The sequence below is a fragment of the Oncorhynchus keta genome, unplaced genomic scaffold (assembly GCF_023373465.1).
Source record: "Oncorhynchus keta strain PuntledgeMale-10-30-2019 unplaced genomic scaffold, Oket_V2 Un_contig_26362_pilon_pilon, whole genome shotgun sequence".
In the NCBI taxonomy this organism is placed as follows: Eukaryota; Metazoa; Chordata; class Actinopteri; order Salmoniformes; family Salmonidae; genus Oncorhynchus; species Oncorhynchus keta.
The window spans coordinates 54,370-78,735 of NW_026284928.1; the positions used below are offsets into that span (position 1 = coordinate 54,370).

At 51.6% G+C, this 24,366-nt stretch overlaps 1 protein-coding gene and 2 long non-coding RNA genes across 6 annotated transcripts in view; 1 reads left to right on the plus strand and 2 right to left on the minus strand.

Moving 5' to 3' along the window:
* Nucleotides 1-989: 989 nt before the first annotated feature.
* On the minus strand, nucleotides 990-2,503 carry LOC127922597 (uncharacterized). Its single transcript, XR_008111723.1, has 2 exons — nucleotides 1,169-2,503; nucleotides 990-1,118 (listed from the first exon to the last, which is right to left on the minus strand). It is a non-coding gene; the product is annotated as an uncharacterized LOC127922597 (long non-coding RNA).
* A 1,663-nt stretch (nucleotides 2,504-4,166) lies between these two features.
* The window catches only part of LOC127922599 (rhophilin-2-like), a gene marked incomplete at its 5' end in the record, with an annotated part of 61,142 nt that continues 40,942 nt past the window's right edge, over nucleotides 4,167-24,366 (minus strand). Inside the window, 3 exon segments of the mRNA XM_052506431.1 lie at nucleotides 4,167-4,795; nucleotides 6,350-6,505; nucleotides 8,716-8,865. Of these exon segments, the coding sequence (XP_052362391.1) occupies nucleotides 4,535-4,795; nucleotides 6,350-6,505; nucleotides 8,716-8,865 (567 nt within the window).
* On the plus strand, nucleotides 16,797-23,364 carry LOC127922600 (uncharacterized). Of its 4 annotated transcripts, none has more exons than XR_008111725.1 (3): nucleotides 16,797-17,947; nucleotides 18,916-18,942; nucleotides 20,897-23,364. It is a non-coding gene; the product is annotated as an uncharacterized LOC127922600 (long non-coding RNA). The 4 variants fall into 4 exon arrangements; XR_008111724.1 differs by lacking the exon at nucleotides 18,916-18,942 and adding an exon at nucleotides 19,182-19,478 and having other exon boundaries at nucleotides 16,797-18,001; nucleotides 21,483-21,552; XR_008111726.1 differs by lacking the exon at nucleotides 20,897-23,364 and adding an exon at nucleotides 19,078-20,089.

Consider the following 24,366-nt stretch of genomic DNA (forward strand, 5'->3'; position numbering starts at 1 on the left):
AGTATACTGTACGCCTCCCAACAGAGATTAATAGTTTATAATAATACAGTATACTGTACGCCTCCCAGAGATTAATAGTTTATAATACAGTATACTGTACGCCTCCCAACAGACATTAATAGTTTATAATAATACAGTATACTGTACGCCTCCCAGAGATTAATAGTTTATAATACAGTATACTGTACGCCTCCCAACAGAGATTAATAGTTTATAATAATACAGTATACTGTACGCCTCCCAACAGAGATTAATAGTTTATAATAATACAGTATACTGTACGCCTCCCAACAGAGATTAATAGTTTATAATAATACAGTATACTGTACGCCTCCCAACAGAAAAACACTTTACAATAATATATCAACTCAATCATATCCATTCATAAAAAAACACACATGAAGTCAATATGCCCTTCAAATAATTTTCCTTCATAATAATGGGACTTTATACTTACACATAACTGGAGCAGGACAGCTATATGTTATAAACTGTACTAGCAAGGCAATATTTGGAGAACAGTTTACACAAGCATTATAAACTGTACTAGCAAGGCAATAGTTGGAGAGTAGTTTACACAAGCATTATAAACTGTACTAGCAAGGCAATAGTTGGAGAACAGTTTACACAAGCATTATAAAAACTGTACAACAACTATTTAGCCACAATTGAGTTCAGTAAAGATGGGACGAGCAACAGAAAAGGATTGTGACTGTCCGCGGTACAACAGGTGTGTTTACAATCAAACCTAGAGTACCTATGACCTGCACACAATGTGCTGCTTTGTAGAATTCAGGAAGCCACGAGTGGCATTTCCTGAAAGAAGATGAAACGCAGTGAATATATATATATATATATTTTTTTTTTACATACCCCTTTGAAGACAATGATCTCAGAAAATACATTACTTTGCAACAGCCAACAGACTTCACAACTTTACCGTCTACAAACGCTTTGCCGTCCACAAACGCTTTACAATGCACACACAGATATTCAGATGTTTTTATTTTTTATTTTTTTATTATAGAAATAATTTGATTATCAAAACGTATAATAATCTACTTTGTAGATAAGAAAGTGCAACACTGCAGTGTCAGAAAAATGTTCAGGTGGACATCCTGTAGAGACCAGTAGAGACCAGTAGAAACCACTAGAGACCAGTAGAGACCAGTAGAGACCACTAGAGACCAGTAAAAACCACTAGAAAACAGTAGAAACCGGTAGAGACCACTAGAGTCCAGTAGAAACCAGTAGAAACCAGTAGAGACCACTAGAGACCAGCAGAGACCACTGGAGACCAGTAGAGACCAGTAGAGACCACTAGAGACCAGTAGAAACCACTAGAGACCACTAGAGACCACTAGCAACCAGTAGAAACCAGTAGAAACCACTAGAGACCAGCAGAGACCACTAGAGACCAGTAGAAACCCATAGAGACCACTAGAGACCAGTAGAAACCAGTAGAGACCAGTAGAGACCACTAGAGACCAGTAGAAACCAATAGAGACCACTAGAGACCACTAGAGACCAGTAGAAACCACTAGAGACCAGTAGAAACCCATAGAGACCAGTAGAAACCACTAGAGACCAGTAGAAACCACTAGAGACCAGTAGAAACCACTAGAGACCAGTAGAAACCCATAGAGACCAGTAGAAACCACTAGAGACCAGTAGAATCACAATGGTGGAATCAAACAGGGACTCTTCCCTTCGATGGAACCCAGGCTTAGTGAAATTAACATGAACCTGTTGTATACTGTTATATTAACGTTATCATCTGCAAATACACTGAACACCGGAGACAAAAAACACACAACCAGTCTTTTTCCCTTTGACAAAATATCCTTCATTTTTAACAGCAAATATTACACAAACATCCACAGAGATAGAACCACATCTGTCCGCTGGTAGGGAGACTTCTCCCTGCTCTACCAGGAAAGGTTGTCATTAAAATGGCTGCCGGTCAGCAGTGCAGGAGGAGGGGGGGAAGATATTAGTGTTTAACTACAACGAGTTTCAAAATGGCTGCCGGTCAGCAGTACAGGAGGAGGGGGATGAATATTAGTGTTTTACTACGACGAGTTTCAAAATGGCTGCCGGTCAGCAGTACAGGAGGAGGGGGAAGATATTAGTGTTTAACTACAACTAGTTTCAAAATGGCTGCCGGTCAGCAGTGCAGGAGGAGGGGGAAGATATTAGTGTTTAACTACAACGAGTTTCAAAATGGCTGCCGGTCAGCAGTACAGGAGGAGGGGGAAGATATTAGTGTTTAACTACAACGAGTTTCAAAATGGCTGCCGGTCAGCAGTACAGGAGGAGGGGGATGGATATTAGTGTTTAAAATGGCTGCCGGTCAGCAGTACAGGAGGAGGGGGATGAATATTAGTGTTTTACTCGACAAGCTTCCTTGTTAGAACTCACTATTACAATATGGCAGAAGCTTAGGTGAGAGCTGTGTCTCGATGGCCCAGAGGTTTTTTGGTTTATTACACGACTCAGGCCCCCTCTCTCCATCCCTCCCCCCTCAGGCCCCCTCTCCATCCCTCCCTCTTTTCCCCTCAACCCCCCCCTCTCCATCCCTCCCTATTTTCCCCTCAACCCCCTCTCCATCCCTCCCTCTTTCCCCTCAACCCCCTCTCCATCCCTCCCTCTTTTCCCCTCAACCCCCTCTCCATCCCTCCCTCTTTTCCCTCAACCCCCTCTCCATCCCTCCCTCTTTTCCTCTCAACCCCCTCTCCATCCCTCCCTCCCTCTTTTCCTCTCAACCCCCCTCTCCATCCCTCCCTCCCTCTTTTCCCCTCAACCCCCTCTCCATCCCTCCCTCTTTTCCTCTCAATCCAGGCCCCCTCTCCATCCCCTCCCTCCCTCTTTTCCTCTCAACCCCCCTCTCCATCCCTCCCTCTTTCCCCTCAACCCAGGCCCCTTCTCTCCCTCTTCTCCCTCCCTCCCCTGACATGCCAATAAAATCTAAAACACAGAGATTTCACAAGGCCTACATCAGAACAGCCCACCACACACAATATTCCTTCATATCAAACCACAGTAATTGTCTTAACAAGAAATTACACACAAAAATAAAAAAATGAAGAAATCTATTTTCATCAGCTTACAGCGCACTGTGTTAGCCTATCACACACCTGTGTTAGCCTATCACACACCTGTGTTAGCCTATCACACATCTGTGTTAGCCTATCACACATCTGTGTTAGCCTATCACACACCTGTGTTAGCCTATCACACACTCACTACAGACGTATCACTTCCTGGTTTCAGAGTTACATCCTTCACCTTCTACATAGTGGGATATCTACATAGTATAACTTGACATTTTTACATTAGAATATCAACACACCGAGTATACAAAACATTAAGAACACCTAGTATACAAAACGTTAAGAACACCTTCCTAATATAGAGTGAGACCGCCATCCTCATTGCCCTCAGAACAGCCTCAATGTGACAGAACGGCCTCAACGTGACAGAACGGCCTCAACGTGACAGAACGGCCTCAACGTGACAGAACGGCCTCAATGTGACAGAACAGCCTCAAGGTGACAGAACGGCCTCAATGTGACAGAACAGCCTCAATGTGACAGAACAGCCTCAGAACGGCCTCAATGTGACAGAACAGCCTCAGAACGGCCTCAATGTGACAGAACAGCCTCAGAACGGCCTCAATGTGACAGAACAGCCTCAGAACGGCCTCAATGTGTCAGAACAGCCTCAACGTGTCAGAACGGCCTCAACGTGACAGAACGGCCTCAACGTGACAGAACGGCCTCAACGTGACAGAACGGCCTCAATGTGACAGAACGGCCTCAATGTGACAGAACGGCCTCAATGTGACAGAACGGCCTCAATGTGACAGAACGGCCTCAATGTGACAGAACGGCCTCAATGTGACAGAACGGCCTCAATGTGACAGAACGGCCTCAATGTGACAGAACGGCCTCAATGTGACAGAACAGCCTCAATGTGTCGGGGCATGGACTCTACAAGGTGTTGAAAGCGTTCCACAGGGTTGCTGGCCCATGTTGACTCCAATGCTTCCCACAGTTGTGTCAAGTTGTCTGGATGTCCTTTGGGTGGTGGACCATTCTTGATACACACACAGGAAACTGTTGAGTGTGAAAAACCCAGCAGCGTTGCAGTTCTTCAAAGCACCTACAACCATACCCTGTTCAAAGACACTTAAATATTTTGTCTTGCCCCATTCACCCTCTGATTGGCACACAAATACAATCCACGTCTCAATTGTCTCAAGGCTTATAAATCCTTCTTTAACCAGTCTCCTCCCCTTCCTCTACACTGATTAAAGTGGATTTAACAACTGTGCCCACAATGGCACCCTTATCCCTATATAGTGCACTACTTTAGACCAGACACCATATTCCCTATATAGTGCACTACTTTAGACCAGAGCCCATAGACCTCCAAAGTACTGCACTATATGGAGAATAGGGTGCCATTGGGACCTTCACACAGTATTCTCTAACCCAGTAGAGTGTCTGTACAGTCCAGTATGTTTCCTTCTCTAGTAAAGAGCGGAGTCGTTGTAGGGGCTGGAGGAAGGGAAGGTGGGACAGGGTTTGTTCCAAGGCAGTGTTCCAGAGTAGTCTGCTGTAGGGAGGCTCAGGGTGCTGGAGCTCTTCAGATGGTTCTTCACGCCCCAGGACAGGAAGGAGCCCTTCTTGGTCACCTTGCGGCCCTTGGGGCTCTTGTCGTCGTCGAATGCCAGGCAGATCATGGAGTAGGTCTTAGATATACCTCCGCAGTACGTGGCACTCTTAGTGGGCTGAGGGGACGGAGAAGGAGAGGAAGATGAGGGAGAGAGGTGAGAGAGGAGGGGATGGAGGAAGATGAGGGAGAGAGAGGAAGAGGAAGAGAGGGAGAGAGGTGGGAGGGGAGGGAGAGAGGAGGGGAGGGATGAGAGGTGGGAGGGGAGGGAGAGAGGTGGGAGGGGATGGAGAGAGGTGGGAGGGGATGGAGAGAGGTTGGAGGGATGGAGAGAGGTTGGAGGGGATGGAGAGAGGTTGGAGGGGAGGGAGAGAGGTGAGACAGGAGGGGATGGAGGAAGATGAGGGAGAGAGAGGAAGAGAGGATATTACTACAGGTAAAGACTAAACATTTCTAATTTCTACTTAAATGAGTGAAACTGTTTGAGTTTTAAAAATATTCCCCCCAAAAATCAGGGTATTGGTCCCATAATATAAAACGCTTCCTGCAGTAGTTATCCGTTTGACTAAATGAAAAGAAGAGCACATTCAGATTGGAAACTGCCCCTTCTGTCTGTAATCATCAAGCTGAGAGAGAGAGGAACTCCTCGTCGAGAGCTGAGAGGGAGAGGAACTCCTCGCCGAGAGCTGAGAGAGAGAGAGGAACTCCTCGCCGAGAGCTGAGAGAGAGGAACTCCTCGCCGAGAGCTGAGAGAGAGAGAGGAACTCCTCACCGAGAGCTGAGAGAGAGAGAGGAACTCCTCACCGAGAGCTGAGAGAGAGAGGAACTCCTCACCGAGAGCTGAGAGAGAGAGAGGAACTCCTCACCGAGAGCTGAGAGAGAGAGAGGAACTCCTCACCGAGAGCTGAGAGAGAGAGAGGAACTCCTCACCGAGAGCTGAGAGAGAGAGAGGAACTCCTCACCGAGAGCTGAGAGAGAGAGAGGAACTCCTCACCGAGAGCTGAGAGAGAGAGAGGAACTCCTCACCGAGAGCTGAGAGAGAGAGAGGAACTCCTCACCGAGAGCTGAGAGAGAGAGAGGAACTCCTCACCGAGAGCTGAGAGAGAGAGGAACTCCTCACCGAGAGCTGAGAGAGAGAGGAACTCCTCACCGAGAGCTGAGAGAGAGAGAGGAACTCCTCACCGAGAGCTGAGAGAGAGAGAGGAACTCCTCACCGAGAGCTGAGAGAGAGAGAGGAACTCCTCACCGAGAGCTGAGAGAGAGAGAGGAACTCCTCACCGAGAGCTGAGAGAGAGAGAGGAACTCCTCACCGAGAGCTGAGAGAGAGAGAGGAACTCCTCACCGAGAGCTGAGAGAGAGAGAGGAACTCCTCATCGAGAGCTGAGAGAGAGAGAGGAACTCCTCATCGAGAGCTGAGAGAGAGAGAGAGAGAGAGGAACTCCTCACCGAGAGCTGAGAGAGAGAGGAACTCCTCATCGAGAGCTGAGAGAGAGAGAAACTCCTCATCGAGAGCTGAGAGAGAAAGGGTGACCTTCCAGGCATCCCCGGGACCCAATAAGAACCTTCCAGGCTTCCTCAGGAGCCAATAAGAACCCTCCAGGCTTCCTCAGGAGCCAATAAGAACCCTCCAGGCTTCCTTAGGAGCCAATCAGAGCCAGAGGGCGGTCCTTACCATGGGCAGGGCGCTGTCCATCAAGCTAACAACGCGGATGTCGATCCCGTCCTCGTCCACATCCTTCAACAGCCGCATCACATCGCTCACTACCATCCACTTACAGTCCGCGTCTCCCACGGCAACAATGTAGTCGCCCTCTTTCAGCCCGTCGACCTGGTAACAGAGAGAGAACAACATTTAGTCATGAACAACAGGTGGAAGGAGGTTTTTAACATTTCCAAAGCAACTGAAATAAAACATAAAAGTGAAATGATCAAAAATGAACAGTAAACATTACACTCATGGAAGTTCCAAAAATAATAAAGACATTTCAAATGTCATAAGTCTATTTACAGTCTGTGCAAATAGTTAAAGTACAAAAGGGAAACTAAATAAAAACATACATTTACACTATTGTTTGTTCTGCTGCACTGGTTGCCCATTTCTTGTTCAGTTCTGGCATCTACTAAATGCCCCTTGATATCCCCTCTGGCATTTAGGTCTGGAAATGATTGCCAGACTACTAAATGCCCCTGGAAACGATTGAGTTCCCCTCTGGCATTTAGGTCGACCAGACTACTAAATGCCCCTGGAAATGATTGATATCCCCTCTGGGATGGAGAAGCTGTCTTCGTTAAAGTACTAGTGGGGGGAGGTATACAGTGTATTCAGAAAGTATTCAGACCCCTTGACTCGGCCAAACTGACCAATCGGGGGAGAAGGGCTTTGTGCTTAGGGGCGTTGTCCTGTTGGAAGGTGAACCTCCACCACAGTCTGAGGTTCACTCTGTAAGGATCTCTGTACTTTACTCCGTTCATCTTTCCCTTGGTCCTGACTAGTCTCCCAGTCCCTGCTGCTGAAAAACATCCCCAAAGCATGATGCTGTCCATCAAGGGAGGTGACCAAACAACCGATGGTCACTCTGACAGAGCTCCAGAGTTCCTCTGTGGAGATGGGCGAACCTTCCATGCAGCACTCCACCAATCAGGCCTTGATGGTAGAGTGGCCAGACGGAAGCCACCTCTCAGTAAAAGGCACATGACAGCCCGCTTGGAGTTTGCCAAAAGGCACCTAAAGGACTCTGACCATGAGAAACAAGATTCTCTGGTCTGATGAAACCAAGATTAAACTCTCTGGCCTGAATGCCAAGTGTCACGTCTGGAGGAAACCTGGCACCATCCCTACGGTGAAGCATGGTGGTGGCAGCATCATGCTGTGGGGATGTTTTTCAGCAGCAGGGACTGGGAGACTAGTCAGGATCAAGGGAAAGATGAACGGAGTAAAGTACAGAGAGATCATTGATGGAAACCTGCTCCAGATCGCTCAGGACCTCAGACTGTGGTGGAGGTTCACCTTCCAACAGGACAACAACCCTAAGCACACAACCCTTCCCTCCTTGAGGCTAAATGTGTGTCAGCCTAACCCTTCCCCCCATTAGCCTAAGTGTGGGTCAGCCTAACCCTTCCCCCCATTAGCCTAAGTGTGGGTCAGCCTAACCCTTCCCCCCATTAGCCTAAGTGTGGGTCAGCCTAACCCTTCCCCCCATTAGCCTAAGTGTGCGTCAGCCTAACCCTTCCCTCCTTGAGGCTAAATGTGTGTCAGCCTAACCCTTCCCCCCATTAGCCTAAGTGTGGGTCAGCCTAACCCTTCCCCCCATTAGCCTAAGTGTGGGTCAGCCTAACCCTTCCCCCCATTAGCCTAAGTGTGCGTCAGCCTAACCCTTCCCCCCATTAGCCTAAGTGTGCGTCAGCCTAACCCTTCCCCCCATTAGCCTAAGTGTGCGTCAGCCTAACCCTTCCCCCCATTAGCCTAAGTGTGCGTCAGCCTAACCCTTCCCCCCATTAGCCTAAGTGTGCGTCAGCCTAACCCTTCCCCCCATTAGCCTAAGTGTGCGTCAGCCTAACCCTTCCCCCCCATTAGCCTAAGTGTGCGTCAGCCTAACCCTCCCCCTCCATTAGCCTAAGTGTGCGTCAGCCTAACCCTTCCCCCCATTAGCCTAAGTGTGCGTCAGCCTAACCATTCCCCCCATTAGCCTAAGTGTGCGTCAGCCTAACCCTTCCCTCCTTTAGCCTAAGTGTGCGTCAGCCTAACCCTTCCCCCCATTAGCCTAAGTGTGCATCAGCCTAACCCTTCCTTCCTTTAGCCTAAGTGTGCGTCAGCCTAACCCTTCCCTCCTTTAGCCTAAGTGTGGGTCAGCCTAACCCTTCCCCCATTAGCCTAAGTGTGGGTCAGCCTAACCCTTCCCCCATTAGCCGAAGTGTGGGTCAGCCTAACCCTTCCCTCCTTTAGCCTAAGTGTGGGTCAGCCTAACCCTTCCCCCATTAGCCTACGTGTGCGTCAGCCTAACCCTTCCCCCCCAGTAACCAGTAGTATAGCAGACTCACAGCGGCAGGGCAGAGTGGGTCCAGGGAGGTAACCTGTACAGGTACTGGGTCTCCTCTCAGGGTGAAGCCCAGGTCTCTGTCCTCCAGTCTCAGCCTGACGGTACGAGGAGCTGTCCACCGTTGCTTAGCAGAGAACACTGACAGAGGACCCTGGAGGGGGAGGGGCAGGTTGTTGTGAAAACTTACCATGGACACCCCAAACCTTGATAGGACTGACAGTGTGCATCCCAACGGGACCTGGTCTAAGGTAGGGCACTATGGAGCCTGGTCTAAGGTAGGGTACTATGGAGCCTGGTCTAAGGTAGGGCACTATGGAGCCTGGTCTAAGGTAGGGCACTATGGAGCCTGGTCTAAGGTAGGGCACTATGGAGCCTGGTCTAAGGTAGGGCACTATGGAGCCTGGTCTAAGGTAGGGCACTATGGAGCCTGGTCTAAGGTAGGGCACTATGGAGCCTGGTCTAAGGTAGGGTACTATGGAGCCTGGTCTAAGGTAGGGTACTATGGAGCCTGGTCTAAGGTAGGGCACTATGGAGCCTGGTCAGAGGGCACTATGGAGCCTGGTCAGAGGGCACTATGGAGCCTGGTCAGAGGGCACTATGGAGCCTGGTCAGAGGGTGCTATGGAGCCTGGTCAGAGGGCGCTATGGAGCCTGGTCAGAGGGCGCTATGGAGCCTGGACACTATGTAGGGCACTATGGAGCCTGGTCAGGGGGCACTATGGAGCCTGGTCAGGGGGCACTATGGAGCCTGGTCAGGGGGCACTATGGAGCCTGGTCAGAGGGCACTATGGAGCCTGGTCAGAGGGCACTATGGAGCCTGGTCAGAGGGCACTATGGAGCCTGGTCAGAGGGCACTATGGAGCCTGGTCAGAGGGTACTATGGAGCCTGGTCAGAGGGCACTATGGAGCCTGGTCAGAGGGCACTATGGAGCCTGGTCAGAGGGCACTATGGAGCCTGGTCAGAGGGCACTATGGAGCCTGGTCAGAGGGCACTATGGAGCCTGGTCAGAGGGCATTATGGAGCCTGGTCAGAGGGCACTATGGAGCCTGGTCAGAGGGCACTATGGAGCCTGGTCAGAGGGCACTATGGAGCCTGGTCAGAGGGCACTATGGAGCCTGGTCAGAGGGTACTATGGAGCCTGGTCAGAGGGCACTATGGAGCCTGGTCAGAGGGCACTATGGAGCCTGGTCTAAGGTAGGGCACTATGGAGCCTGGTCAGAGGGTACTATGGAGCCTGGTCAGAGGGCACTAAGGAGCCTGGTCAGAGGGCACTATGGAGCCTGGTCAAGGGCACTATGGAGCCTGGTCAGAGGGTACTATGGAGCCTGGTCAGAGGGCACTATGGAGCCTGGTCTAAGGTAGGGCACTATGGAGCCTGGTCAGAGGGCACTATGGAGCCTGGTCAGAGGGTACTATGGAGCCTGGTCAGAGGGTACTATGGAGCCTGGTCAGAGGGTACTATGGAGCCTGGTCAGAGGGCACTATGGAGCCTGGTCAGAGGGCACTATGGAGCCTGGTCAGAGGGCACTATGGAGCCTGGTCAGAGGCCACTATGGAGCCTGGTCAGAGGGCACTATGGAGCCTGGTCAGAGGGCACTATGGAGCCTGGTCAGAGGGCACTATGGAGCCTGGTCAGAGGGCACTATGGAGCCTGGTCAGAGGGCACTATGGAGCCTGGTCAGAGGGCACTATGGAGCCTGGTCAGAGGGCACTATGGAGCCTGGTCAGAGGGCACTATGGAGCCTGGTCAGAGGGTACTATGGAGCCTGGTCAGAGGGCACTATGGAGCCTGGTCAGAGGGTACTATGGAGCCTGGTCAGAGGGCACTATGGAGCCTGGTCAGAGGGCACTATGGAGCCTGGTCAGAGGGCACTATGGAGCCTGGTCAGAGGGCACTATGGAGCCTGGTCAGAGGGCACTATGGAGCCTGGTCAGAGGGCACTATGGAGCCTGGTCAGAGGGTACTATGGAGCCTGGTCAGAGGGTACTATGGAGCCTGGTCAGAGGGTACTATGGAGCCTGGTCAGAGGGTACTATGGAGCCTGGTCTAAAGTAGGGTACTATGGAGCCTGGTCAGAGGGCAATATGGAGCCTGGTCTAAGGTTGGGTACTATGGAGCCTGGTCAGAGGGCACTATGGAGCCTGGTCAGAGGGTACTATGGAGCCTGGTCAGAGGGTACTATGGAGCATGGTCAGAGGGTACTATGGAGCATGGTCAGAGGGCACTATGGAGCCTGGTCAGAGGGCACTATGGAGCCTGGTCAGAGGGCACTATGGAGCCTGGTCAGAGGGCACTATGGAGCCTGGTCAGAGGGCACTATGGAGCCTGGTCAGAGGGCTCTATGGAGCCTGGTCAGAGGGCACTATGGAGCCTGGTCAGAGGGCACTATGGAGCCTGGTCAGAGGGCACTATGGAGCCTGGTCAGAGGGCACTATGGAGCCTGGTCAGAGGGTACTATGGAGCCTGGTCAGAGGGCACTATGGAGCCTGGTCAGAGGGTACTATGGAGCCTGGTCAGAGGGCACTATGGAGCCTGGTCAGAGGGCACTATGGAGCCTGGTCAGAGGGCACTATGGAGCCTGGTCAGAGGGCACTATGGAGCCTGGTCAGAGGGCACTATGGAGCCTGGTCAGAGGGTACTATGGAGCCTGGTCAGAGGGTACTATGGAGCCTGGTCTAAAGTAGGGTACTATGGAGCCTGGTCAGAGGGCAATATGGAGCCTGGTCTAAGGTTGGGTACTATGGAGCCTGGTCAGAGGGCACTATGGAGCCTGGTCAGAGGGTACTATGGAGCCTGGTCAGAGGGCACTATGGAGCCTGGTCAGAGGGCACTATGGAGCCTGGTCAGAGGGCACTATGGAGCCTGGTCAGAGGGCACTATGGAGCCTGGTCAGAGGGCACTATGGAGCCTGGTCAGAGGGCACTATGGAGCCTGGTCAGAGGGCACTATGGAGCCTGGTCAGAGGGCACTATGGAGCCTGGTCAGAGGGCACTATGGAGCCTGGTCAGAGGGCACTATGGAGCCTGGTCAGAGGGCACTATGGAGCCTGGTCAGAGGGCACTATGGAGCCTGGTCAGAGGGCACTATGGAGCCTGGTCAGAGGGCACTATGGAGCCTGGTCAGAGGGCACTATGGAGCCTGGTCAGAGGGCACTATGGAGCCTGGTCAGAGGGCACTATGGAGCCTGGTCAGAGGGCACTATGGAGCCTGGTCAGAGGGCACTATGGAGCCTGGTCAGAGGGCACTATGGAGCCTGGTCAGAGGGCACTATGGAGCCTGGTCAGAGGGCGCTATGGAGCCTGGTCAGAGGGTGCTATGGAGCCTGGTCAGAGGGTGCTATGGAGCCTGGTCTAAGGTAGGGCACTATGGAGCCTGGTCAGAGGGTACTATGGAGCCTGGTCAGAGGGTACTATGGAGCCTGGTCTAAGGTAGGGCACTATGGAGCCTGGTCAGAGGGTATTATGGAGCCTGGTCAGAGGGCACTATGGAGCCTGGTCAGAGGGTACTATGGAGCCTGGTCAGAGGGCACTATGGAGCCTGGTCAGAGGGTACTATGGAGCCTGGTCAGAGGGTACTATGGAGCCTGGTCAGAGGGCACTATGGAGCCTGGTCTAAGGTAGGGCACTATGGAGCCTGGTCAGAGGGTACTATGGAGCCTGGTCAGAGGGTACTATGGAGCCTGGTCAGAGGGTACTATGGAGCCTGGTCAGAGGGTACTATGGAGCCTGGTCAGAGGGCACTATGGAGCCTGGTCAGAGGGCACTATGGAGCCTGGTCAGAGGGTACTATGGAGCCTGGTCAGAGGGCACTATGGAGCCTGGTCAGAGGGCACTATGGAGCCTGGTCAGAGGGCACTATGGAGCCTGGTCAGAGGGTACTATGGAGCCTGGTCAGAGGGTACTATGGAGCCTGGTCAGAGGGTACTATGGAGCCTGGTCAGAGGGTACTATGGAGCCTGGTCAGAGGGTACTATGGAGCCTGGTCAGAGGGCACTATGGAGCCTGGTCAGAGGGCACTATGGAGCCTGGTCAGAGGGCACTATGGAGCCTGGTCAGAGGGTACTATGGAGCCTGGTCAGAGGGTACTATGGAGCCTGGTCAGAGGGCACTATGGAGCCTGGTCAGAGGGCACTATGGAGCCTGGTCAGAGGGCACTATGGAGCCTGGTCAGAGGGCACTATGGAGCCTGGTCAGAGGGCACTATGGAGCCTGGTCAGAGGGCACTATGGAGCCTGGTCAGAGGGCACTATGGAGCCTGGTCAGAGGGCACTATGGAGCCTGGTCAGAGGGCACTATGGAGCCTGGTCAGAGGGTACTATGGAGCCTGGTCAGAGGGTGCTATGGAGCCTGGTCTATGGAGGTAGGGTACTATGGAGCCTGGTCTAAGCTAGGGTACTATGGAGCCTGGTCTAAGGTAGGGCACTATGGAGCCTGGTCTAAGGTAGGGCACTATGGAGCCTGGTCTAAGGTAGGGTACTATGCAGCCTGGTCTAAGGTAGGGCACTATGGAGCCTGGACTCTAAGGAGGGCACTATGGAGCCTGGTCTAAGGTAGGGTACTATGGAGCCTGGTCTAAGCTAGGGTACTATGGAGCCTGGTCTAAGCTAGGGTACTATGGAGCCTGGTCTAAGCTAGGGTACTATGGAGCCTGGTCTAAGCTAGGGTACTATGGAGCCTGGTCTAAGGTAGGGCCACTATGGAGCCTGGTCTAAGCTAGGGTACTATGGAGCCTGGTCTAAGGTAGGGCACTATGGAGCCTGGTCTAAGGTAGGGTACTATGGAGCATGGTCTAAGGTAGGGTACTATGGAGCATGGTCTAAGGTAGGGTACTATGGAGCCTGGTCTAAGGTAGGGTACTATGGAGCCTGGTCTAAGGTAGGGTACTATGGAGCCTGGTCTAAGGTAGGGTACTATGGAGCCTGGTCTAAGGTTGGGTACTATGGAGCCTGGTCTAAGGTAGGGTACTATGAAGCCTGGTCTAAGGTAGGGTACTATGGAGCCTGGTCTAAGGTAGGGTACTATGGAGCCTGGTCTAAGGTAGGGTACTATGGAGCCTGGTCTAAGGTAGGGTACTATGGAGCCTGGTCTAAGGTAGGGTACTATGGAGCCTGGTCTAAGGTAGGGTACTATGGAGCCTGGTCTAAGGTAGGGTACTATGGAGCCTGGTCTAAGGTAGGGTACTATGGAGCCTGGTCTAAGGTAGGGTACTATGGAGCCTGGTCTAAGGTAGGGTACTATGGAGCCTGGTCTAAGGTAGGGTACTATGGAGCCTGGTCTAAGGTAGGGTACTATGGAGCCTGGTCTAAGGTAGGGTACTATGGAGCCTGGTCTAAGGTAGGGTACTATGGAGCCTGGTCTAAGGTAGGGTACTATGGAGCCTGGTCTAAGGTAGGGTACTATGGAGCCTGGTCTAAGGTAGGGTACTATGGAGCCTGGTCTAAGGTAGGGCACTATGGAGCCTGGACACTATGTAGGGCACTATGGAGCCTGGTCTAAGGTAGGGTACTATGGAGCCTGGTCTAAGGTAGTGTACTATGGAGCCTGGTCTAAGGTAGGGCACTATGGAGCCTGGTCTAAGGTAGGGTACTATGGAGCCTGGTCTAAGGTAGGGCACTATGGAGCCTGGTCTAAGGTAGGGTACTATGGAGCCTGGTCTAAGGTAGGGCACTATGGAGCCTGGTCTAAGGTAGGGTACTATGGAGCCTGGTCTAAGGTAGGGCACTATGGAGCCTGGTCTAAGGTAGGGTACTATGGAGCCTGGTCTAAGGTAGGGCCCTATGGAGCCTGGTCTAAGCTAGGGTACTATGGAGCCTGGTCTAAGGTAGGGTACTATGGAGCCTGGTCTAAGGTAGGGCACTATGGAGCCTGGTCTAAGGTAGGGCACTATGGAGCCTGGTCTAAGGTAGGGTACTATGGAGCCTGGTCTAAGGTAGGGCACTATGGAGCCTGGTCTAAGGTAGGGTACTATGGAGGCTGGTCTAAGGTAGGGTACTATGGAGCCTGGTCTAAGGTAGGGTACTATGGAGCCTGGTCTAAGGTAGGGTACTATGGAGCCTGGTCTAAGGTAGGGTACTATGGAGCCTGGTCTAAGGTAGGGTACTATGGAGCCTGGTCTAAGGTAGGGTACTATGGAGCCTGGTCTAAGGTAGGGTACTATGGAGCCTGGTCTAAGCTAGGGTACTATGGAGCCTGGTCTAAGCTAGGGTACTATGGAGCCTGGTCTAAGCTAGGGTACTATGGAGCCTGGTCTAAGGTAGGGTACTATGGAGCCTGGTCTAAGGTAGGGTACTATGGAGCCTGGTCTAAGGTAGGGTACTATGGAGCCTGGTCAGAGGGTACTATGGAGCCTGGTCAGAGGGTACTATGGAGCCTGGTCTAAGGTAGGGTACTATGGAGCCTGGTCTAAGGTAGGGTACTATGGAGCCTGGTCTAAGGTAGGGTACTATGGAGCCTGGTCTAAGGTAGGGTACTATGGAGTCTGGTCTAGGTGTACTATGGAGCCTGGTCTAAGGTTGGGTACTATGGAGCCTGGTCTAAGGTAGGGCACTATGGAGCCTGGTCTAAGGTTGGGTACTATTGAGCCTGGTCAGAGGGTACTATGGAGCCTGGTCTAAGGTAGGGTACTATGGAGCCTGGTCTAAGGTAGGGTACTATGGAGCCTGGTCTAAGGTAGGGTACTATGGAGCCTGGTCTAAGGTAGGGTACTATGGAGCCTGGTCTAAGGTAGGGTACTATGGAGCCTGGTCAGAGGGCACTATGGAGCCTGGTCTAAGGTAGGGTACTATGGAGCCTGGTCTAAGGTAGGGTACTATGGAGCCTGGTCTAAGCTAGGGTACTATGGAGCCTGGTCTAAGCTAGGGTACTATGGAGCCTGGTCTAAGGTAGGGTACTATGGAGCCTGGTCTAAGGTAGGGCACTATGGAGCCTGGTCTAAGGTAGGGTACTATGGAGCCTGGTCTAAGGTAGGGCACTATGGAGCCTGGTCTAAGGTAGGGTACTATGGAGCCTGGTCTAAGGTAGGGCACTATGGAGCCTGGTCTAAGGTAGGGTACTATGGAGCCTGGTCTAAGGTAGGGCACTATGGAGCCTGGTCTAAGCTAGGGTACTATGGAGCCTGGTCTAAGCTAGGGTACTATGGAGCCTGGTCTAAGGTAGGGTACTATGGAGCCTGGTCTAAGGTAGGGTACTATGGAGCCTGGTCTAAGGTAGGGTACTATGGAGCCTGGTCTAAGGTAGGGTACTATGGAGCCTGGTCAGAGGGTACTATGGAGCCTGGTCTAAGGTAGGGTACTATGGAGCCTGGTCTAAGGTAGGGCACTATGGAGCCTGGTCTAAGGTAGGGTACTATGGAGCCTGGTCTAAGGTAGGGTACTATGGAGCCTGGTCTAAGGTAGGGTACTATGGAGCCTGGTCTAAGGTAGGGTACTATGGAGCCTGGTCTAAGGTAGGGTACTATGGAGCCTGGTCTAAGGTAGGGTACTATGGAGCCTGGTCTAAGGTAGGGTACTATGGAGCCTGGTCTAAGGTAGGGTACTATGGAGCCTGGTCTAAGGTAGGGTACTATGGAGCCTGGTCTAAGCTAGGGTACTATGGAGCCTGGTCTAAGCTAGGGTACTATGGAGCCTGGTCTAAGCTAGGGTACTATGGAGCCTGGTCTAAGCTAGGGTACTATGGAGCCTGGTCTAAGGTAGGGTACTATGGAGCCTGGTCTAAGGTAGGGTACTATGGAGCCTGGTCTAAGGTAGGGTACTATGGAGCCTGGTCTAAGGTAGGGTACTATGGAGCCTGGTCTAAGGTAGGGTACTATGGAGCCTGGTCTAAGGTAGGGTACTATGGAGCCTGGTCTAAGGTAGGGTACTATGGAGCCTGGTCTAAGGTAGGGTACTATGGAGCCTGGTCTAAGGTAGGGCACTATGGAGCCTGGTCAGAGGGCACTATGGAGCCTGGTCTAAGGTAGGGTACTATGGAGCCTGGTCTAAGGTAGTGTACTATGGAGCCTGGTCTAAGGTAGGGCACTATGGAGCCTGGTCTAAGGTAGGGTACTATGGAGCCTGGTCTATGGTAGGGCACTATGGAGCCTGGTCTAAGGTAGGGTACTATGGAGCCTGGTCTAAGGTAGGGCACTATGGAGCCTGGTCTAAGGTAGGGTACTATGGAGCCTGGTCTAAGGTAGGGTACTATGGAGCCTGGTCTAAGGTAGGGTACTATGGAGCCTGGTCTAAGGTAGGGTACTATGGAGCCTGGTCTAAGGTTGGGTACTATGGAGCCTGGTCTAAGGTAGGGCACTATGGAGCCTGGTCTAAGGTTGGGTACTATTGAGCCTGGTCAGAGGGTACTATGGAGCCTGGTCTAAGGTAGGGTACTATGGAGCCTGGTCTAAGGTAGGGTACTATGGAGCCTGGTCTAAGGTAGGGTACTATGGAGCCTGGTCTAAGGTAGGGTACTATGGAGCCTGGTCAGAGGGCACTATGGAGCCTGGTCTAAGGTAGGGTACTATGGAGCCTGGTCTAAGGTAGGGTACTATGGAGCCTGGTCTAAGGTAGGGCACTATGGAGCCTGGTCTAAGCTAGGGTACTATGGAGCCTGGTCTAAGGTAGGGCACTATGGAGCCTGGTCTAAGGTAGGGCACTATGGAGCCTGGTCTAAGGTAGGGTACTATGGAGCCTGGTCTAAGGTAGGGCACTATGGAGCCTGGTCTAAGGTAGGGTACTATGGAGCCTGGTCTAAGGTAGGGCACTATGGAGCCTGGTCTAAGGTAGGGTACTATGGAGCCTGGTCTAAGGTAGGGCACTATGGAGCCTGGTCTAAGCTAGGGTACTATGGAGCCTGGTCTAAGCTAGGGTACTATGGAGCCTGGTCTAAGGTAGGGCCCTATGGAGCCTGGTCTAAGCTAGGGTACTATGGAGCCTGGTCTAAGGTAGGGTACTATGGAGCCTGGTCTAAGGTAGGGTACTATGGAGCCTGGTCAGAGGGTACTATGGAGCCTGGTCTAAGGTAGGGTACTATGGAGCCTGGTCTAAGGTAGGGCCCTATGGAGCCTGGTCTAAGGTAGGGTACTATGGAGCCTGGTCTAAGGTTGGGTACTATGGAGCCTGGTCTAAGGTAGGGTACTATGAAGCCTGGTCTAAGGTAGGGTACTATGGAGCCTGGTCTAAGGTAGGGTACTATGGAGCCTGGTCTAAGGTAGGGTACTATGGAGCCTGGTCAGAGGGTACTATGGAGCCTGGTCTAAGGTAGGGTACTATGGAGCCTGGTCTAAGGTAGGGCCCTATGGAGCCTGGTCTAAGGTAGGGTACTATGGAGCCTGGTCTAAGGTAGGGTACTATGGAGCCTGGTCTAAGCTAGGGTACTATGGAGCCTGGTCTAAGCTAGGGTACTATGGAGCCTGGTCTAAGCTAGGGTACTATGGAGCCTGGTCTAAGGTAGGGTACTATGGAGCCTGGTCTAAGGTAGGGTACTATGGAGCCTGGTCTAAGGTAGGGTACTATGGAGCCTGGTCTAAGGTAGGGTACTATGGAGCCTGGTCTAAGGTAGGGTACTATGGAGCCTGGTCTAAGGTAGGGTACTATGGAGCCTGGTCTAAGGTAGGGTACTATGGAGCCTGATCTAAGGTAGGGTACTATGGAGCCTGGTCTAAGGTAGGGTACTATGGAGCCTGGTCTAAGGTAGGGTACTATGGAGCCTGGTCTAAGGTAGGGTACTATGGAGCCTGGTCTAAGGTAGGGTACTATGGAGCCTGGTCTAAGGTAGGGCACTATGGAGCCTGGTCAGAGGGCACTATGGAGCCTGGTCTAAGGTAGGGTACTATGGAGCCTGGTCTAAGGTAGTGTACTATGGAGCCTGGTCTAAGGTAGGGCACTATGGAGCCTGGTCTAAGGTAGGGTACTATGGAGCCTGGTCTAAGGTAGGGCACTATGGAGCCTGGTCTAAGGTAGGGTACTATGGAGCCTGGTCTAAGGTAGGGCACTATGGAGCCTGGTCTAAGGTAGGGTACTATGGAGCCTGGTCTAAGGTAGGGCACTATGGAGCCTGGTCTAAGGTAGGGTACTATGGAGCCTGGTCTAAGGTAGGGTACTATGGAGCCTGGTCTAAGGTAGGGTACTATGGAGCCTGGTCTAAGCTAGGGTACTATGGAGCCTGGTCTAAGGTAGGGTACTATGGAGCCTGGTCTAAGGTAGGGTACTATGGAGCCTGGTCTAAGGTAGGGCCCTATGGAGCCTGGTCTAAGGTAGGGTACTATGGAGCCTGGTCTAAGGTTGGGTACTATGGAGCCTGGTCTAAGGTAGGGTACTATGAAGCCTGGTCTAAGGTAGGGTACTATGGAGCCTGGTCTAAGGTAGGGTACTATGGAGCCTGGTCTAAGGTAGGGTACTATGGAGCCTGGTCAGAGGGTACTATGGAGCCTGGTCTAAGGTAGGGTACTATGGAGCCTGGTCTAAGGTAGGGCACTATGGAGCCTGGTCTAAGGTAGGGTACTATGGAGCCTGGTCTAAGGTTGGGTACTATGGAGCCTGGTCTAAGGTAGGGTACTATGGAGCCTGGTCTAAGGTAGGGTACTATGGAGCCTGGTCTAAGGTAGGGTACTATGGAGCCTGGTCTAAGGTAGGGTACTATGGAGCCTGGTCTAAGGTAGGGTACTATGGAGCCTGGTCTAAGGTAGGGTACTATGGAGCCTGGTCTAAGGTAGGGTACTATGGAGCCTGGTCTAAGGTAGGGTACTATGGAGCCTGGTCTAAGCTAGGGTACTATGGAGCCTGGTCTAAGGTAGGGTACTATGGAGCCTGGTCTAAGGTAGGGTACTATGGAGCCTGGTCTAAGGTAGGGTACTATGGAGCCTGGTCTAAGGTAGGGTACTATGGAGCCTGGTCTAAGGTAGGGTACTATGGAGCCTGGTCTAAGGTAGGGTACTATGGAGCCTGGTCTAAGGTAGGGTACTATGGAGCCTGGTCTAAGGTAGGGTACTATGGAGCCTGGTCTAAGGTAGGGCACTATGGAGCCTGGTCAGAGGGCACTATGGAGCCTGGTCTAAGGTAGGGTACTATGGAGCCTGGTCTAAGGTAGGGCACTATGGAGCCTGGTCTAAGGTAGGGCACTATGGAGCCTGGTCTAAGGTAGGGTACTATGGAGCCTGGTCTAAGGTAGGGCACTATGGAGCCTGGTCTAAGGTAGGGCACTATGGAGCCTGGTCTAAGGTAGGGTACTATGGAGCCTGGTCTAAGGTAGGGTACTATGGAGCCTGGTCTAAGGTAGGGTACTATGGAGCCTGGTCTAAGGTAGGGTACTATGGAGCCTGGTCTAAGCTAGGGTACTATGGAGCCTGGTCTAAGGTAGGGTACTATGGAGCCTGGTCTAAGGTAGGGTACTATGGAGCCTGGTCAGAGGGCACTATGGAGCCTGGTCTAGGTAGGGTACTATGGAGCCTGGTCTAAGCTAGGGTACTATGGAGCCTGGTCTAAGGTAGGGTACTATGGAGCCTGGTCTAAGGTTGGGTACTATGGAGCCTGGTCTAAGGTAGGGTACTATGGAGCCTGGTCTAAGGTAGGGTACTATGGAGCCTGGTCTAAGGTAGGGTACTATGGAGCCTGGTCTAAGGTAGGGTACTATTGAGCCTGGTCAGAGGGTACTATGGAGCCTGGTCTAAGGTAGGGTACTATGGAGCCTGGTCTAAGGTAGGGCACTATGGAGCCTGGTCTAAGGTTGGGTACTATGGAGCCTGGTCTAAGGTTGGGTACTATGGAGCCTGGTCTAAGGTAGGGTACTATGGAGCCTGGTCTAAGGTAGGGTACTATGGAGCCTGGTCTAAGGTAGGGTACTATGGAGCCTGGTCTAAGGTAGGGTACTATGGAGCCTGGTCTAAGGTAGGGTACTATGGAGCCTGGTCTAAGGTAGGGTACTATGGAGCCTGGTCTAAGGTAGGGTACTATGGAGCCTGGTCTAAGCTAGGGTACTATGGAGCCTGGTCTAAGGTAGGGTACTATGGAGCCTGGTCTAAGGTAGGGTACTATGGAGCCTGGTCTAAGGTAGGGTACTATGGAGCCTGGTCTAAGGTAGGGTACTATGGAGCCTGGTCTAAGGTAGGGTACTATGGAGCCTGGTCTAAGGTAGGGTACTATGGAGCCTGGTCTAAGGTAGGGTACTATGGAGCCTGGTCTAAGGTAGGGTACTATGGAGCCTGGTCTAAGGTAGGGTACTATGGAGCCTGGTCAGAGGGTACTATGGAGCCTGGTCTAAGGTAGGGTACTATGGAGCCTGGTCTAAGGTAGGGCACTATGGAGCCTGGTCTAAGGTAGGGCACTATGGAGCCTGGTCTAAGGTAGGGTACTATGGAGCCTGGTCTAAGGTAGGGCACTATGGAGCCTGGTCTAAGGTAGGGCACTATGGAGCCTGGTCTAAGGTAGGGTACTATGGAGCCTGGTCTAAGGTAGGGTACTATGGAGCCTGGTCTAAGGTAGGGTACTATGGAGCCTGGTCTAAGGTAGGGTACTATGGAGCCTGGTCTAAGCTAGGGTACTATGGAGCCTGGTCTAAGGTAGGGTACTATGGAGCCTGGTCTAAGGTAGGGTACTATGGAGCCTGGTCAGAGGGCACTATGGAGCCTGGTCTAAGGTAGGGTACTATGGAGCCTGGTCTAAGGTAGGGTACTATGGAGCCTGGTCTAAGCTAGGGTACTATGGAGCCTGGTCTAAGGTAGGGTACTATGGAGCCTGGTCTAAGCTAGGGTACTATGGAGCCTGGTCTAAGCTAGGGTACTATGGAGCCTGGTCTAAGCTAGGGTACTATGGAGCCTGGTCTAAGGTAGGGCCCTATGGAGCCTGGTCTAAGCTAGGGTACTATGGAGCCTGGTCTAAGGTAGGGTACTATGGAGCCTGGTCTAAGGTAGGGTACTATGGAGCCTGGTCAGAGGGCACTATGGAGCCTGGTCAGAGGGCACTATGGAGCCTGGTCTAAGGTAGGGCACTATGGAGCCTGGTCTAAGGTAGGGTACTATGAAGCCTGGTCTAAGGTAGGGTACTATGGAGCCTGGTCTAAGGTTGGGTACTATGGAGCCTGGTCTAAGGTAGGGCACTATGGAGCCTGGTCTAAGGTAGGGTACTATGGAGCCTGGTCTAAGGTAGGGCACTATGGAGCCTGGTCTAAGGTAGGGCACTATGGAGCCTGGTCTAAGGTAGGGCACTATGGAGCCTGGTCTAAGGTAGGGTACTATGGAGCCTGGTCTAAGGTAGGGTACTATGGAGCCTGGTCTAAGGTAGGGTACTATGGAGCCTGGTCTAAGGTAGGGTACTATGGAGCCTGGTCTAAGGTAGGGTACTATGGAGCCTGGTCTAAGGTAGGGTACTATGGAGCCTGGTCTAAGCTAGGGTACTATGAAGGGAATAGATGAGGGTGTGTTTGTTCATGTTATTGATCATCAAGACAAGGAGGCTGAGGAAAGAGACATTAAGTTCAACACCACTGTTAATGACCCAGAGTCGACCCGTTCTGTTGGGTCACTGTCTCCAGGGTTAATGTTAGTACTGCCATAGTGGTTCTGTTGGGTCACTGTCTCCAGGGTTAATGTTAGTACTGCCATAGAGGTTCTGTTGGGTCACTGTCTCCAGGGTTAATGTTAGTACTGCCATAGCGGTTCTGTTGGGTCACTGTCTCCAGGGTTAATGTTAGTACTGCCATAGTGGTTCTGTCGGGTCACTGTCTCCAGGGTTAATGTTAGTACTGCCATAGTGGTTCTGTTGGGTTAATGTTAGTACTGCCATAGTGGTTCTGTTGGGTCACTGTCTCCAGGGTTAATGTTAGTACTGCCATAGTGGTTCTGTTGGGTTAATGTTAGTACTGCCATAGTGGTTCTGTTGGGTCACTGTCTCCAGGGTTAATGTTAGTACTGCCATAGTGGTTCTGTTGGGTCACTGTCTCCAGGGTTAATGTTAGTACTGCCATAGAGGTTCTGTTGGGTCACTGTCTCCAGGGTTAATGTTAGTACTGCCATAGCGGTTCTGTTGGGTCACTGTCTCCAGGGTTAATGTTAGTACTGCCATAGTGGTTCTGTCGGGTCACTGTCTCCAGGGTTAATGTTAGTACTGCCATAGTGGTTCTGTTGGGTTAATGTTAGTACTGCCATAGTGGTTCTGTCGGGTCACTGTCTCCAGGGTTAATGTTAGTACTGCCATAGTGGTTCTGTTGGGTCACTGTCTCCAGGGTTAATGTTAGTACTGCCATAGTGGTTCTGTTGGGTCACTGTCTCCAGGGTTAATGTTAGTACTGCCATAGTGGTTCTGTTGGGTTAATGTTAGTACTGCCATAGTGGTTCTGTTGGGTCACTGTCTCCAGGGTTAATGTTAGTACTGCCATAGTGGTTCTGTTGGGTTAATGTTAGTACTGCCATAGTGGTTCTGTTGGGTCACTGTCTCCAGGGTTAATGTTAGTACTGCCATAGTGGTTCTGTTGGGTCACTGTCTCCAGGGTTAATGTTAGTACTGCCATAGAGGTTCTGTTGGGTCACTGTCTCCAGGGTTAATGTTAGTACTGCCATAGCGGTTCTTTTGGGTCACTGTCTCCAGGGTTAATGTTAGTACTGCCATAGTGGTTCTGTTGGGTCACTGTCTCCAGGGTTAATGTTAGTACTGCCATAGTGGTTCTGTTGGGTTAATGTTAGTACTGCCAGTGGTTCTGTTGGGTCACTGTCTCCAGGGTTAATGTTAGTACTGCCATAGTGGTTCTGTTGGGTTAATGTTAGTACTGCCATAGTGGTTCTGTTGGGTCACTGTCTCCAGGGTTAATGTTAGTACTGCCATAGTGGTTCTGTTGGGTCACTGTCTCCAGGGTTAATGTTAGTACTGCCATAGAGGTTCTGTTGGGTCACTGTCTCCAGGGTTAATGTTAGTACTGCCATAGCGGTTCTGTTGGGTCACTGTCTCCAGGGTTAATGTTAGTACTGCCATAGTGGTTCTGTCGGGTCACTGTCTCCAGGGTTAATGTTAGTACTGCCATAGTGGTTCTGTTGGGTTAATGTTAGTACTGCCATAGTGGTTCTGTCGGGTCACTGTCTCCAGGGTTAATGTTAGTACTGCCATAGTGGTTCTGTTGGGTCACTGTCTCCAGGGTTAATGTTAGTACTGCCATAGTGGTTCTGTTGGGTCACTGTCTCCAGGGTTAATGTTAGTACTGCCATAGTGGTTCTGTTGGGTTAATGTTAGTACTGCCATAGTGGTTCTGTTGGGTCACTGTCTCCAGGGTTAATGTTAGTACTGCCATAGTGGTTCTGTTGGGTTAATGTTAGTACTGCCATAGTGGTTCTGTTGGGTCACTGTCTCCAGGGTTAATGTTAGTACTGCCATAGTGGTTCTGTTGGGTCACTGTCTCCAGGGTTAATGTTAGTACTGCCATAGTGGTTCTGTTGGGTCACTGTCTCCAGGGTTAATGTTAGTACTGCCATAGTGGTTCTGTTGGGTCACTGTCTCCAGGGTTAATGTTAGTACTGCCATAGTGGTTCTGTTGGGTCACTGTCTCCAGGGTTAATGTTAGTACTGCCATAGTGGTTCTGTTGGGTTAATGTTAGTACTGCCATAGTGGTTCTGTTGGGTCACTGTCTCCAGGGTTAATGTTAGTACTGCCATAGTGGTTCTGTTGGGTCACTGTCTCCAGGGTTAATGTTAGTACT